The 17,056-nt window shown below is 31.6% G+C and overlaps 3 protein-coding genes across 3 annotated transcripts; 1 reads left to right on the top strand and 2 right to left on the bottom strand.

Annotated features, from left to right (window-relative positions):
- Window positions 1-808: 808 nt before the first annotated feature.
- LOC112601315 (DNA repair and recombination protein RAD54-like) lies at window positions 809-7,478 on the bottom strand. Its single transcript, XM_025348857.1, has 14 exons — window positions 7,372-7,478; window positions 7,183-7,309; window positions 6,927-7,079; window positions 6,659-6,855; window positions 6,532-6,601; window positions 5,716-5,910; window positions 5,365-5,586; window positions 4,863-5,286; window positions 4,619-4,781; window positions 4,267-4,468; window positions 2,702-2,908; window positions 2,474-2,637; window positions 2,009-2,198; window positions 809-1,002 (listed from the first exon to the last, which is right to left on the bottom strand). Exons 2-14 carry the CDS (start codon window positions 7,183-7,185, stop codon window positions 937-939), a joined length of 2,256 nt encoding a protein of 751 aa, XP_025204642.1. The 5' UTR covers window positions 7,186-7,309; window positions 7,372-7,478; the 3' UTR covers window positions 809-936.
- Window positions 7,479-8,001: 523 nt separating this feature from the next.
- Window positions 8,002-9,975, bottom strand: LOC112601412. The gene is made up of 2 exons (XM_025349052.1): window positions 9,966-9,975; window positions 8,002-9,646 (listed from the first exon to the last, which is right to left on the bottom strand). Exons 1-2 carry the CDS (start codon window positions 9,973-9,975, stop codon window positions 8,433-8,435), a joined length of 1,224 nt encoding a protein of 407 aa, XP_025204837.1. The 3' UTR covers window positions 8,002-8,432.
- A 3,140-nt stretch (window positions 9,976-13,115) lies between these two features.
- Window positions 13,116-16,382, top strand: LOC112601316 (ATP synthase subunit b, mitochondrial-like). Its single transcript, XM_025348858.1, has 5 exons — window positions 13,116-13,262; window positions 13,321-13,584; window positions 15,476-15,639; window positions 15,715-15,903; window positions 15,959-16,382. The coding sequence occupies exons 1-5, from the start codon at window positions 13,235-13,237 to the stop codon at window positions 16,133-16,135; spliced, it is 822 nt and encodes a 273-aa protein (XP_025204643.1). The 5' UTR covers window positions 13,116-13,234; the 3' UTR covers window positions 16,136-16,382.
- Window positions 16,383-17,056: the final 674 nt, after the last annotated feature.

The following is a 17,056-nucleotide window of genomic DNA, read 5'->3' as shown; positions in this document are numbered from 1 at the left end:
CGATCTTGAATCTCAATGGAAAATGTTTATACAACCAATGTCAACCATCAAGTGCTCGATAAAATGAAAATTCTGTTTAGGTACGTCTTGTTTTCTGGGAAAACCGTGAGAGATTAAGCAACAGACATTTAAATTGTTCCTTGAATCGAGTTACATAAATTATAAATTTTGTCTTATTGTTTGGAAGACCATTCACCACAGTATCACACCAAAAGACCATGTATCTATTGAATAGGTATTACTGCTTTGCTGCGTGCATTTCTTGGGGAAAATACCTACATTCATTAATAGTTTGTACGTATTATACTATTTATACTTTGTCCAGTGAGTAAACAAACACCATGGTTTGCCGAAAATCTGACCTGCGAATATCTACGCGACATCCTACTATAATGCAACTGTTCTCTCGCTAAACTGTATTTGTCTTAAAGCAGTGTAGTTTTCTACATTCTACAGAAACCTGAAAAACAAAACAGTGAAATCTTTCTTACTATTTCTATTGGAACAAAAAGATATAGGGATATAGCATACATTATAACCATGGTTATTTTAATATGTAAGACGTAAAATGAAAATGTGAAATAGAAAATATTTACAAAAATTAATTTCTATTGTGTAAGTCATAAGAGGATAATATTTAAGCTGACAAAGGTAGGTGCAGTCTATAAAAATAATGAATTTTTACTACTTAATTGAATATTAATTTATTATACATATTTATTTTAACTAATAAACTAATAGCATTACTTATACAAACAAATATATACAAAATTAGATAGTGTATTAAATTTTAAATTATGTTTATAAATAGAATAAAGGTACAAGGTAATTATTATTATTCTCTCATTAATTTCTAACAGAATGTAAACACATATTTAATAATTAACAAAATTAATTTAATATAAGTATGTTGTACATTTATTATTATATTATATTTTAAATTATATTATTTTCTTTTTCTTTTTTGTCAACTTCATCATTGTCCTCTTCAACAATTGGTTTCTAAAAAATTTAAAATAGCATTTGAGTTGTTTACAAAATCATAAACCAGTTTAAATTTTAAATGTCTAAATTGTTTAAACATAGTTCATTTGTTTTATCCATTAATATATCATTAATATAAAAAAAATATATAAATAGTAAATCTATGATATTTTAAAAATATTAACATAATAACTAATAAGTATGTAGTTTTTCTTTTTGGTAAAGTTTAAATACGATCTTTTATAAGTTCAGTTTTAAAAATTATTTACTAATTATATTAATTGATTTTAAAATCAATTTATTATCGGTGTTAAAATTTAGTTGAACTTTTTATTAATTAAAAACTAATTTTATTTATAATGAGTTATGACTTATGGCTATAAGTAACTATTGGAAACGTTAATTGTAAATTATTAACTTGTACTTTTAATAGGTCAACATAATATTTCAAGTATCAGTCAGAATTTATAACTTCTTTTATAGATTTTGACCTTGTCTGCAAATATACAGTTTTTACACAACCAGATACCTACTCTAGTACTCTCTAATGTAAAATGCATTTTTTAAAGACATTTTTAGCTTTTTTTTAGAGCATATTTTAATAATTTTTAGTGCAAAAATCTGGGCCCTTTTAATGACATATATTACAAAAATATTTATTTTTAATGAAGAACTTAGTGAAATACTTATAGTATCAAACATTTATCATTAGTTGATGTTCCCTTTTTGAAAATTGTTCTTTATTTATGTAACTATAGTAGATTAAATATTTTTTATTATGTCATATTATTAAAAAACTTTTTTAATTAAAATGTATAACAATTATACCTATTATATGCTGAAATATATATTAAATAAAATAAATAAAACAAAATAAGCAATCAAATATTTTTTTTAAAATTAATATAGATGTATTTTTGCTTTATTTTTAGTGATATTTTTAATGTTTTACTGAGCTACAAAATAGACAATTTCATAATAATTAAAAGTAAATGTAAGAAATTATATTATGGTAATATATTACCTCTTTATGAACTGTAGAATTTTGATAAAATACCATACTGATGCCAGCATGCCAACATTGTTTTAATACTGGATCTACAAGCCATCTTTTATCTGCACAATGATGCCAACAAGAAAGATCATTGGTACAATCACTATCTACTGGAGGTAGTTTTGTTTGAATATTATTAATGCAACGAGTGCATGTTATTCTATATAATATGAAAAAAAAAAATAAAAATATATTATTTCTAAAATATCGAATAGATTTATTAAGTTATTAAAAAATGTATCTTGAAATTCAAAAATCTGAATTGAAGGTACATTTTTTTACCAATCTTCCATCTCTACCAACAAATAAAAAAATCCTAGATTTTCCATCATACTACATTTAACTGAATTTTTGTTTTAATCATGAGCCTAATATTTCAATATATAATGATTGTTATAAATATAATGCATGTTAAAATTGTGAATCTCAATTTACTTGTCATGTGTATCACTGATAGTGTCTTGCCGAAGATTAAATAATGTACGTAATTCTGAAGCAGTAAAATGTCTTGCAACATCTTCTTCACAGTCAACTACACTAGAACTTAAAGCTTTTTTGTGTGCTTGTCTTTGCATCATTTTTTCTTCAATACTTCCAGTCTAAAAATATATTTAATGGAATATTTTAGATATATTTTATAAATAGTTTATTACAACAACTTACAGCTAAAAATCGATAAACAAAACAAGGTTTTTTTTGGCCATCTCTCCATACTCTAGCCATTGCTTGATCGTCATTAGCAGGATTCCAATCGGGATCAAACATTACCAACCTATTTGCGCCAATTAAATTTAATCCACAACCTCCAGCTTTTGAACTCAACATAAATAAAAATACACCACTAGTAGGGCTGTTAATATCATCTACGGCCTGTTTAAAATACAAATAATTATTATAGTAAGATATTTTTGTTTTATTGTTCTAAATTCATGATACTTTATAAATGAATGTAGGTATAACCTGTTTAATATGATTTATTGGTTATTTCAAAATAAATCTTTTTAACACATTACTCATATACTGGAAAAAAATATTACTAGTACCTGGTGTTTAAAGAATATATTTTAAAAAACCATTTTAAATTTTGAATAGTTATAAATATACTATATTAGTTATACTGTTATATGTTTTTCATCATTTTTCATTGTCTGTCATCATATTTTGAATCAGTAAAAGATTGAATTTTCAACTTTTGAGAGTAGTTTATGGTAGATATAGTTTGTAAGATAAAGGTAAACCATAATTCCTAATGCTTTTCAAAATAACCAGAAAAAATGTGATAAGTGTCAAGTTTAAATATTTAAAAAATTGATCAAAATCACTAACATTTGCAAATTTTGGCAAAATTAAATACCTATTTAAACAAAAAATAACAATTTTAGTTATTTAATATTTTGTTGTAATTCAAAAATTTTATTTAAGAAGACTTAAAACTTTTAAATATACAATTATATTTTATATAAAATGACATTTTTAAAATATTTATATTAATTTTAAGCCAGTAGGGTGTTGGTCGACTTAGGTATATTAGATGTGAATATACTGTATAAGATAGATGAGAGGTTACTACCTTGAAGGACTTCTGATTTTATCGGTTTAGTGTCAGAGAGTGAGTTGAAGTGGCATATTAAAAATGAGCGGTTTGCAAGGTAAGATTTTAGAACTTATATTTCTATTTAATGAAATGCTAATAAAACAAATAAATACTAAAATGATAACAAGTTTTCTAAATATAAAATTGCTTTCACAATATATTAATCAATTTTTGAGACTTTGTATGAAATTGTAAGATAATTTTTAGTTTTAAAGAGGGTTAAGAATTGACAGCAATCAACTAAGCAAAATAAAATATATTTATTATCAGTACTTGCAATTAAACACAAATTGCTTTAAGAAATAGATACTAAAAAGTCATTAAATCATTTATAAACAAAAAATGTCAAAAAAGTTTCTTAGCTATGTTATATGTAAGTTATATAATATCAATACAAATGTTAGTTTTTTTTTTGTTTTAATTATATTTTGTTTCAAACTTAAATATGAGCGATAAAACAATATTTAAAATGGTTACCTACTTTTTTTTTTAATATAGATTGATTTTGAATTATTATTCTGAATTAAATAATTTTAAAATGTCTGAATTACTTTTATAATTAATTAAATTGTATATTATTAAAAAATTATAATAATACATTTTTTTAACATACAAATAAAATAATAGTACATACTTTTGCTCTTTTCTTAGCAGTCATAGATCCATCTAATCTAACAAATGTATAGTTTCTCAATTTAGCTAGTCTTTCAAATAATTCTAATGTTTGAGTATAATTAGAAATTAATACTACACGATCTGTGGTGGTAGTTTTTATAACGGCTAACATTGTGTCAAGGACCATTAATTTAGATGATAATTCAATCATGAGTTTTTTTCTGGAAATTATTATACATGATTTAAATTACTTATAAATACACTTAAAGGTAATAAAGTTTTACAATATGAAATTAACAATCAATTCTTCTATTGATAGTACATACATTTAAAATTATGATATCAAATCAAAATAATAAATTTAAATTTACTTGGATAGAGCTGCAATGTATGATGGAGGTAGTAATTGTTTCGAATTTTCAAATCCATCAGTTCCATTCATTATTTTATCTATTATAAGATCTGGATGAGCACATAACTTCTTAAGTAATGTAATAGCAGCTAATGCATTGCTAGTAACTTTCCCATCATTACCTGTAAATATATAAATAATGTTATAAAATAGTTTAAACTATAAATATAATTTGTAAAATTTATTGAAAATGATTAGTATACTTTTAATTGATTTTGTAACCATATCAGACTTAAGAAGATGAAGATATAAATCAGTTTGTAATGGTGTTAATTTTATGCAAACAACATGTTCAGTTTTAACTGGTAAATATTTGGATAGCAATGCTGATGTACGTCTAATTAGACACCTATTTACTAATAAAATTAATTGTTCTAAACGTTCTGTTGCTTTTTTGCGCTCTATATCAGTAGCACAGGAATCTTGACCTCGTACAATAGGTGTTTCATATTGACGACGAAATTCTTGAGCAGTCCCTAGGATGCCTTCATTAACAAAATGAACGAGACTAAAATATTCAAGTAAATCATTTTGAATAGGTGTGCCAGACAATAGAACTCGTCTTTTTGCTTTTAAAGCCATTAATGATCGATAAGTTTGATTTTCACAATTTTTTAATCGATGTCCCTAAATATACAATAAAACAATATGCTATTAAATTTTAAATATTTATGTAAAACAAAGTTAAAAAAAGATTATATTTACTTCATCACATAATACAAGACCTATATCTTCTGCATTTTGCAAAAGATTAGCATGACTTCGAAAAGTTTCATATGATATAACTAAAATTGGATCAACAATTCTGCGTCCTCTAGCTTGAACAAACCCAGTAATTACTTTGTCCACTTGTTCTTTACCACCTCCATCTACAGGTAAAGCTCCAATACGACCATCAAGCCATTTTTTTATTTCATTACACCAGTTCTTAAATAAAATATATTATTTGAAAGGTTATCAATATTTAAAGTATAATCAAGATAGCAAAAATGGTTTTAAAAAATCATTAATTAGAATTTATTAATACATTACATAAAAGTAAAATTTTATTAATACCTTCACTAAGGAACTAGGTGTAACTATAATAGCTTTATGAATAGTTGGTGAAGCATCTGGTCCTTGTTTCAAAAGAGTCCACATTAGGGTTATGCATTGCAAAGTTTTCCCCAACCCCATTTCATCTGCCATAATGCATCCATATGCACCTTCTATTCGTACTCCAGTAACACATTCATACATAAACTTAACACCCTAAAAAGTGATTAAATTATAAATAAATTATTTTAAAAAATCTGTCAATACTAAACTTTTGCTTTCAAACTAAGATATTATATTTTTTTAAAGAGTGTGATGAAAAAAAAGTTGATCCTTAAAAGAAAGACTTGTGCATGTCAAAATATTTTTATATTTGCTAGGGAGCTCTAGCTTAGGTTAGATCTAGCTTAAATATTGATGATGTTGGATTACATTCAGCTAAAATATGATAAATATCTCAAAATATGACAGTAATATGTGCAATAAAATAAATTTAGAATGGGGATGTAACTATATTGGAAGATTAATCAGTTATTACATTCAAAATAATTAAAGTTGAAAAAAATTATTTCACAATTTTATTTTAATTAATAATAAATGATAATAGATTATGTCTCTAGCAAATATAAAAATATTTTGACATGCACAAGTCTTTCTTTAAAGGTTTAAATTTTTTTTTTTATCACACTCTTTAAAAAAATATAATACCTTAGTTTGAAATCAAAAGTTTAGTTTAAGAAAAACATGTGATTGATCCAATGTTTCTACTTTAAGAGCAGAAAATGCTCAAAAACTTTTTTAGAAATATTTTTAATTAATATTTAACAACATACTAACTTCTCTTTGATGAGGTCTAAGTATTTTTGATAATGTTGGATCAACAACAACATGAACTAATATTTTATTTCTGAAAATATAAAGACAACTTATTTTAATAATTAACTAAAGTTTAAGTATATCATACTTATCCATTTTTAAAATATCATGAGCACTAATTTGAGGAGGAATATATAAAATAAGAGCATCTGGAGCAGTAGGGTCATGTAAAGGGCGACGTAAGCCATCACGACGAACACCTAAAGCTCTACTAAAACTGCTTCCACTCCAATTAGCTATTGGTACTTTAAACGGCTTTGAAAGTATATTTCTTATATTTTGTTCCTTAAATAAAAATAAAAATGTAAATATTATTTATTTATTTTTTACTTTTATAATTGTAATAGTATACTAACATATATGGAAAGTGTTACAGTAGATTTATCATCTATTTTTAAATTTTGTTCAATTTTTTGTAATTGGTCATTATATTTTATGCAAGCTCTTTTAGATTGATTTGAATCATTTAAAGGTCGTTTGTTGACTTGGCTTGGAGCTAAACTTCGACGCTAAATAAGCCATATAAAAATATATTTAAATAAACTATGCAATCTTAATTTACAAGTAGAGTACATTTTGCTACAAAACAAATGTTAAAAATACAATACCTACCATAATTACTGATTAGTGTAGTTATTGAATTAAGCAAGATTAAAATACGACTTTAAGGCAATATAAATGATATATATAAAATTATGTACCATTTCAATGAGTACCTTTGTAAATCAGTTATTAATATCTGTAAGTAAAATTATTATAATACAAATAATACAATGCATAAATTAAATAGAAATAACTTACCATTTTTCAAATGTAAAGTGAAATTTAAAATTCAAACACCTAGATATGGACTATGATATTATAACCATATTATAATAGATCATAATATACTGACTTGAATTAAGAATTGGTCTACTTAATTGCATGATCATTTAATTTGTGATAAAAATATACTCTAATATGCTATGAAACAAAAAATAGTTATGGCAATAAACAATAACCGAATAAGAAAATACATTAACATCTAAATTTTCGATTACCTACCCAAAAATAATAAAAATTTAAGACACAGGTTAAGAAAAATATTTTTTTTAAATTGTAAAGTAGTAACTAGAAACTAGAAACTAATAACAAAACGACTTATAACTAATAATTATTTTAATTTTAGTAATTAAAATATAGAACATACAAAACTCAATATTGAGATTATATCATTTGCCATTTAAAATGGTCTGATACTCTGATACTGTATATTATTTATCATTCAATTTTCACAATAATAAATTTTATATTTTCCCGCGTTAAAGTCTATTATCTATGATAATAAAGATCGCCGTTATCTCCTGCCGACTGTCCGTTATCGTTATCGGTCATTATTATTACTGTTATCATGAAGACAGTCTTCATGACTGTTGTCAGTGTTATCACCTTTATTACCGTTTTACCGTTTACGCCCATTTTTCGGCCTTTTAAGATGTTCTTCCGACACGTTTCCCAATCTATCGCGTAGAACGTGTCTTTTTCGTTCCGTACGTGTGCGGGTTTTGTGAAGATACGATCCTTGGCCGTAGCCGTAGCGGTAACGGTAACAAAGGCGGCCGTGTGACCTTGACTGTACCCCAACCCACACACGGCCAGCAATCGGCGGTTCTCAATTTGCGGCGTTCTTTTTGCGCTATTATAAAACGAGTATTTTTAAAAAAGCGCGACGATTGGTTTTAGCCGTTTAAGAACCCATTAGACGATTTAACCGCTTGGATCGCGTCGGTCACACGCCACTTTTCATGGCCCCGAATATAATACTATTAATAAATAGTAGCTCCGTTCTCCCTGATTGCCTAGCTATAGTGAATTCCGTCCGTTCACAGCCTGTTGCATCTTTCTTCTTCTTCCTTAGCTGAAAGGATATTCTCCACCATGCCGTAAAATAACCTAAACTGCTCTTCGGCTTCACTCAGGATGGCGTCCCACCCGTGAGCGTCCACCGGCAGAATAATGTCCGGGACGTCGTCGATGCTCGGTCGATGGCCAATCCTGGCGCTCAAGGGTTCGCGAAAGCCGTCCCAGTGGGGGCAATCGAACAAGGTGTATTCGCCGGTGTCTGATTCGCCCGAGCACTGCCAGCAGCGCGGGCTGACGGCCCTGTTCATGCGATGGAGGTACCATCCGAAGCAGCCGTGGCCCGTGAGTGCCTGTGTCATGTGAAACGTCAGAGGCACCCACGGGACGGTCCTTTCCAGCCATCTTGATAGGTCAGGGATGACGCGGCGCGTCCAGGCCGCCTTCAGGGTAGCACGCCATCTCGCCTGCCAGACGACGAACGTGTTTTTTCTTGCCTCGTGTTTCACGACTGCCTTGGGAGGCCGTTGTTCGCCGGGTTCCATCGCAGCACGCAGTCGGGATCCGATGCTCTGCCTCTCCAGTCCCAGCAGGTCAACGGGCGGCATGCAGGCCATAATCAGGGCGGCCTCGTCCGACACGGTACGGTATGACCGGATTACCCTCAAAGCGGCGGTCCTCTGCGGACGGATCAAGATCGCCCAAATTCTGGCGACTTCTACAACGGCAGGGATCCAGACGGGAGCAGCGTACAGCAACTGGCTTTCAAGAACAAACGCGAGCAGCCTCCTCTTCCACTGAGCTGATCCACCTAGAGCTCGAACTAGAGGGGCCAGACCACCCGTCGGGCGAAGCACGTGCACGTATTCAGCCGGCTCGGGGCTTGTTGATACGAGAGAGGCACCGGCAGAAACGGCAATCTGTCGATAAAGATCAAAACCGTACGCGCTATAAAGGAGTCGTCGCGGTACACACAGCGGTGCCCCGACCGACTTGCTTGCAGACAAGGCAGTTGCGAGGGCCTGAACGCCGGGTTCAAACCTTGTACCACGGGACTCGGAGTAAGCCCCGTCGAGTCGGCTTGCTAATAGCGCCTCGACGCTCCGAGAGTGCTGGACCCGAGGCGCACGACCGCGTGGACTCACCGAGGACTCGCGCTCGCCCGCACCGGGGAAGGCACACTTGAGGAAGGACTCGTGGTGGTTGTGGGAGTACCGCCTTAGTAGAAGGGGTTTGACTCAGGCGATAATCCGTCGGGCTCTGGCCGCGGCGGTCACTCATTATGGCGCCCGAGGTGAGGCGGCGCCCCGGGTGGGACCCCCGGAGCCATCCAGGACTACTGCCCGGAAGAGACAACCCCGCGGTTACATAAAGGGGCTGAGTGTCTCCGGGGCAACCTGGAAGAACTGGTCGACCCCGCAACACACGGAAAGATGAGCTGATTCACCTATGTTGGGCATGAGCCTGGATATCGCAGCAGTCGAGCCTTCGCGGTGACGACGGTGTTCGCGTGTGCAGCAAAGGTCAGAAGTTTGTCCAGAATAACACCGAGGTACCTGATCTCATTTCGCAATGGAATGAGGCGACCGCCGACCGTCAAACGTGGGGGGGACAAACGCCCGCCTCCGGAAAAGTACCACCGCCTCGCTCTTCTGATGAGCCAGCTCTAGACCCCTGCTCCGCATTCAGTCGTCTATAGCCGTCAATGTGGGATTAATTGCCTCTTCGAGCTGCTGTCCGGTCACGGCCATACCCACAACCGCGAGGTCATCCGCGAAGCCGACGAGTTGCATCCCGGGCGGCGTTTCCATCTTTAGGAGGGAATCGTAAGTGAGATTCCACAAGGCGGGGCTAAGGACGGAACCCTGTGGAACTCCGCAAGTCACCGGCCTCTCTACCATTTCCTCGCCAGTTAGTAGTGTTCCGTCAGCCAGCCAGGACCGGAGTATCTCTACTAAGTACTCTGGAGTGTTAATTCCCCTCAGAGCTGCGTCGATGACCGTCCACCCCAGAGAGTTGAAAGCGTTCCTGACGTCCAGCGTCACCAAAACGCAGAGGCTCTTCCTTCTCGGGGTGGTAACCGCCTGAGCGGCGATGCAAAGCACCGTGCCGATTGCTGACTCCGTGCTGACTCCCCTCCTGAAGCCGAACTGGTTCGGGGCTCTTATCCATCCCCCATGAGCGTCCAGGTGGTCTTCTAGCCTCTGAAGAAGGAGCCTCTCGAGCAGCTTTTCAGGGGCGTCACACATACAAATTGGCCTGTAGCTCGACGGGGCGTCCGAAGGTTTGCCCGGGCCCTTACGGAGTAACACTAGCCGTGCCCTCTTCCAACGTGGTAGAAACATCAGCGCTTCGAGGCAATCGTTGAAGATGCGGAGGACTGCGCAGGTCTGGGCGAGCGCGACGGCCCGGAGGATCTCGTTGGGGATCTCCGAAGGACCGGCTGCCTTACCCGGTGTCAGCCTCCTGACTGCTCTACTGAGTACTTCCGGCCTGAATTCTGGAATGACCCTGGTGAACTCGAGTGTGTTCAGGACCGAGTCGAACGCCTGGAAGATGTTGTGCACTGCTGAGGATGGAGCCAAGTTCCAATCCGTGACGGGAGACGCCGGGAACAGAGCGTCGACGATGACAGACTCTCTGCCCTTGGAACTCGCGGCTGGGTTCTGACCACCGAGCTTCTTCATCACGAGCTTATAGGGTCTGCCCCAGGGGTCGGTGTCGACCTGAGCGCACAAGTCAGCCTAGCACTTGTTTTTCGCCTCCCGGATGGCTATGCGAAGTTCCCTCTTGGCGGCGATGTAGGAAAACCTAGCTTCTTGGGCTCCGAGCTGGCCGGCGCGTCTGATACAGGCTTGGTATCGCCTAGGAGGGCCAGGGACAAGCGACGCAAATTGGCGATCTTATCCGACCACCAGAACACCGGCCGCCTGCCCTAGGGGCCCTTTCTCTTCCTGGGCATGGAAGCTTCGCAGGCGCCGAACAGAAACACGTTGAGTGATTGACTTGTGCATGCGCGTATGGGCGTTAGAACATTTCTAAGAATAGTAGGTATTGAATAATACCCGCATTTCGAATGATTGTAATTAATAAATCAATTATTAGAGCTAATGACTACGGAAATGAAATAATACTATATTAATTGTAAAGTATAAAATATATGATAATCAGTAAATTTATATTATAACAAAACACAATTGAATTAGTTATTTTGAACTATTCAACCAGTTAAGTTCAATTTTTCTTGTTAATGATTATTATTTTGAATTTTAAAATGAATAAAAACTGGCGTTTTGGTAAAAAAGCACGTCTCAGGCTATGTGCACCACGGAAAAAACCTAATTTGGCCAACTTGAAACGTAAAAAACGTGAAGATTGTAGAAACAATAATGATGAGGTAATTATAATATTATATATTGATTGATGTGTAGTGAATATACTTGTATTAATTTACAAATAGAAATTATTTTTTAATTTTATTTAGATTGCGATGAATTCAATGATTTTCCAATGATGTATGTATGTTTTTTTTGTGTCTGTGTACACAAATAACGTTATAACGTTCATAAAAAACTTTTGTAAATTTAAGCTCAATTTTTTTTCAAGTTTTTTTTTATAACAACTTATAACAAACCTTGCAATAGATTTTGATTGACTGTAGTTGAAAAGAAAGTTAAAAAAAAAGTGTGAAATTTCACATATCTAATATTTGTATCATAGCTCTAGTCAAAATGTTTTGAAAATGACAGACACAAATAAAATACCACATCATTATAAAATTAATCCTCACTTCGTTCAGAATCTAATGTGGGCAAGTATATATTATATTGGAGTACTATACAGTAGGTGCCTATATAATAAGTCAATATATAATGTATATTCTCTTAAATTTGAATTCGATGATAGGTACTTATCATTGTATAAAAAAAAAATATACTAATTCCGAAATGAAATACTTATGAAAAAACTTTAACTAAAATTTCAAACCTTATTAGTTATGAAAAATATTGCACATATCATATTTTTTATTATAAAATAGTTAACAATAACGTAATTTTGACGAATTTTGTCAAAATTTGAACTTTAAATGCTTATAAAGGAATTAATGAAAATGAGAACATAGCAAAAGAACAATTAGAAAAAGTCATCAAAAAAGAAATTCTACCGGCAGGATTAATAATAGATATAAATCAACCCTTTTTAGCAGTATCGTCGGGGCTGTAACACGATTGCGCCCTTCCTACCTTTTTACATGTAAAAAACGCAACATGAGTGCTCCCAACTAATAAGCACGATTACGCTTCGTGAAATATAGGTATACACTATTTAAAAATACAGTCAAAATGATAAACTCAAAGTTTAAGTTAAAAGTTTGAGTTAATCAAATTCGACTGTTTTATTGAGTATTTTTACATGTAGGTATGTATTACTATTTAATAGTGTATACTAATGTAGTAATGTAGTAATGTATCAATAAGAAACAAATTAAAATAAAATAAATATAAAATTAGTTTGCCTATAAATAGCATATAAACATGAAATAATATTATTGTGTCTATGGCGCATACGCGTTAACAATTCGACCAATTCGGGTATCGAATATATACACGAATGGGTCCGTGTACGCTTAATCTACACGGGCACCCGGGTATCTAGAGACACAGCCTTGTTTTTTTTCATCGTATTGTTGTTGACCTTATCATCATTTCTTATATCATTTCACCCATACATTTATATCTTCCGAGTTCCGACTTCCATCATTGTTTCCGCAAGATAGAAATTATCTTCTCTAGTCAAGGCACAGGCGAAGAATTAATTACTAATCATGTTATCCAGATTAGCTCTTCGTTCAGGTAAATGTTCCCTACATTACGTATCTTAATAGTTTTGCTTGAAATGTGGATTTTACAGAACTATTCCGAGTAACACCACTGTGTGCTAGTGTCGTTCGCACCACACAAACCAAACCGGCAGTCGCTACTACTAATGAATCAATCATTGTACCAGGGTTCCCAAAACCCAATGGCCAACCTCAACCTAATCCATTTGACGGACCCGAACGTGATCTTGTGAATTTTCCCAGATTGGTGAGGTTAGAAGAACCTGCTAAAACTAGGTATTTGTTTGTACCTGAAGAGTGGTTTGAAGTATTTTACAAAAAAACTGGAGTTACTGGTAAGGATATTCAATGTTTCCTCATTAGATGATATAATTTTTTTTCTTATATTATTTTTCCTGTACACTTTCAGACTAATTAAATAAATATTTTAAAACACATACTATCTGAAACTGAGTTTTCTATAGTATGGTTATAACATATTTTTACTTTTTAGATCTGCAGTTTTTATTTACTTGCTTATCACGCTTCTTATAACTACCCTTATTTTAATTTTAAATCTTTACTGGATAATATGCAACAAGTAAAACTTATAAAATAAATTCTTTTATTTAAAAGGATGTTACAACAATATATGTTTTACCCAGTAAATTTATGTTAGCTTAAATATTAAAGTATATTAACCTATTACTAAAGTTCAAAGTTAAAATATTATCTATTTGCTAGTCAATATTTTATAAAATGTTATTGTTTAAGCGATCTAAGAAAATTTTTGAATTTTAATATTTTATATATTTACTAAATGTATAACTCATTTAAAAATTAAAATATCATAAAAAAATAAAAACTAATAATAATATTTAATTTAAGTTTGATAATTGGTCAATTAAATATTTATTCTAAATTGAATTAATGCTAACATCATGAAGTTAGTTTTGCTCAATGCAAATTAGCCATGTTAGATAAAAACAGCAGGTTGACATCCTCTAGATATAAGAAAAGAAAATCAATGTTTGTATATGTCTATTTAGAAACTGCTCTTTTAAAGTAATATGCCAGAACAATATAATAGTTGAAAAACAAAAATAGTAGCTTAAAAATATAATAAAAAATAGTCATATAGATAACTACTTGGCTGTACAATAGATGTTTAGTGGGGTTTTTTTGTTTTTTTACTACAAAACTTGTGAAAAACATTTTTATGTTCTATAGTAATTCCAATAAAGCTGAAATTATTTTAAAATAATATTTAATAATTATAATAAATTTGCATTATTATCCCATACTAATTCTTCATAATCATTAACGTGTTCACAGCATTTGACTGAATGTAAATATACAAGCAGATGGATAATTATAAATCTAAACTTAATAATGATAATATGAGTTTTTAAATTATTTAACTCTTAACGCATGTGCTGGTGTACTCTATATACCAATATTTTTATTTATCTTGTTCTATTTTGGTTTATTATTGTTTTCAGTTATTTTCCTAATCTAACCTTTCCTTATACAATATATAGTAGACATTAATCCATTTCAATTGTCATTTGATATTTGTAGCAGTATAAACAAGCTCCGTATAATTATTTTTGTATCAGTGAATGAAATAAGCAAAAAATAGGGTGACAGAAATACAATGTTCTTAATGTCAGAAGTTTACATGTAAGGAGCACATAATAACTATTTTTAGATATGTAAGATGTTTAATAAGTCAGGATAGTGAGTAAGTTTAATTTAAGTTAGTAACAATTATTTGACAGTAAGATATTTTTACTTTTATCAATTATAATATAGTAATAACAACATTATTTTTCTTTTATTAACTACCTATTATAATTAAATTTAAAATAATATTAAATAGTGCTCCGTTTTTTTACAAGTAAATAAAGTCAATATATATGATATAACATTGATTCTATGTAAATCAAATTTATGTATAAAATACTCCAAGTGTGTAATCATTGAAAAAAAAATTGCGCATCTAGTTAAAAATTAAAATAAATTATTAGAGAGGGGTAAGGTATATTAAGTATTCTATAATAAAACAATCATACTAATCAACGTTATTATATATTAATTTATTATATTTAATAACTTTTATTTAACTAAACATTTTAAATTGTCTTATAACTATTTATTTTTTAATACTTGTTATATAATAATTTTTAATTATTATTACATTCTTAAAATTATATTATGTTTTGATGAAAACAAAATTTTTTCTAGGTCCATATATTTTTGCTGCTGGTGTCACAACTTATTTATTAAGTAAAGAAATTTGGGTAGTTGAACATGAGTTCCCTTATGTATTGGCTACTATTGGTTTGTTTTATGTCGGATGGAAAAAATTTGGATCTTCTTTAGCTGATTTCCTTGATAAAGAAATTGATGTATGTATTTAATGTAATTATTTTTTTTTTAAATTGTTGAAAGTTAATAATTAAATAATATAATATTTTATTTAGGAATACGAAACATCTTGTAATGCTAGTCGTAAAAGTGAAATTGATGGCTTAAAAAAATGCATTGAACACCAAAACCAAGAAGTATGGAGAACTGAAGCTCAAAAACATGTAATTCAAGCAAAACGAGAGAATGTAGCTATTCAGTTAGAAGCTATTTATCGAGAGCGAGCTCTACAAGCCTACAACCAAGTACTATTTTTAATAATATACAAGTATTTTACCAGTATCTATGTTTTATTTATAGGTAAAAAGGCGTTTGGATTATCAATTGGATTTGGCTAACTTGACACGTTCTGTACAACAAAGACACATGGTTAATTGGATCATTGAAAATGTTCTTAAATCATTAACACATGAACAAGAAAAACAAAGTTTTAAAAAATGCATGGTTGATTTACAAGCATTAGCTACAAAAGCATAAATGTAACATATACCTAATAACGTCCCCTACCAACTGTTTCAAAGTCTGATATCTGGGTCTGCACCTAGATCACCGATTAACCTGAGTATCCCACAGTGTCAGTGGATATTTTAACTAATATACGGGGCGACAAGAATGTCGCCTAGAAAAAGCTTTTTGTCGCCTAGTAGACCACATATTTAATTACTGGGTGACAACAATTTTTTGTAAAAATGACGATGTTTAAAATTATTATATAATTATTTCTTATGTTTAATTTTGTTATTTATTTATATTATTTCGTTTGATCATTTGAATTTGGAAGTATAAATTATTATTGAAATTGTTTACAATGGAAAACCCGTGTGACTGATCACTGTAGGTACTCATTGAATATTATGGTATGCATGAACTAAGAAGCAATTTATTCTATGCGACAATGCATTATGTTTCATCTGGTCATCAGTCGTTCTAATAAAAATATCTACAAACTGTTTTCGATTTAATTTTAATCCTGGTTCCTACAAGTCAATTATTTTATATATATATATATATATATATATATATTAATGAGCTATTTTTTATACTTTTATAATATGCATACTGTATGTTATTGATTCCTTTTTTTAACTAAAAAGAATAAGTTTAACTCATAAATTATTTGTATTTGTTTATATGTTATGAGTTTTGATGGTATTGTTAGAATGTTAGATGTAGGTAAGGTTTTGTATATTTAATTCTAAAAAGTATTTTTTAGGCATATTTGTTGATTTAGATTATGATGTCGCATGAAAATTTTTTTAATGTCACCCAATGCTCTAAAATATCCACTATTCCATATTCACCTCAAGCGCCTCACCCTAAACAATCAATCACATCAATTACACTATCTTTTTACATCAAATTACTTAAATCTAAAAAATAAACTACTGATACATAAAT

This window comes from Melanaphis sacchari, unplaced genomic scaffold, assembly GCF_002803265.2.
Source record: "Melanaphis sacchari strain LSU unplaced genomic scaffold, SCAv2.0 Contig77_pilon_pilon, whole genome shotgun sequence".
Classification (NCBI taxonomy): Eukaryota; Metazoa; Arthropoda; class Insecta; order Hemiptera; family Aphididae; genus Melanaphis; species Melanaphis sacchari.
This window is presented reverse-complemented; position numbering and strand designations above follow the sequence as displayed.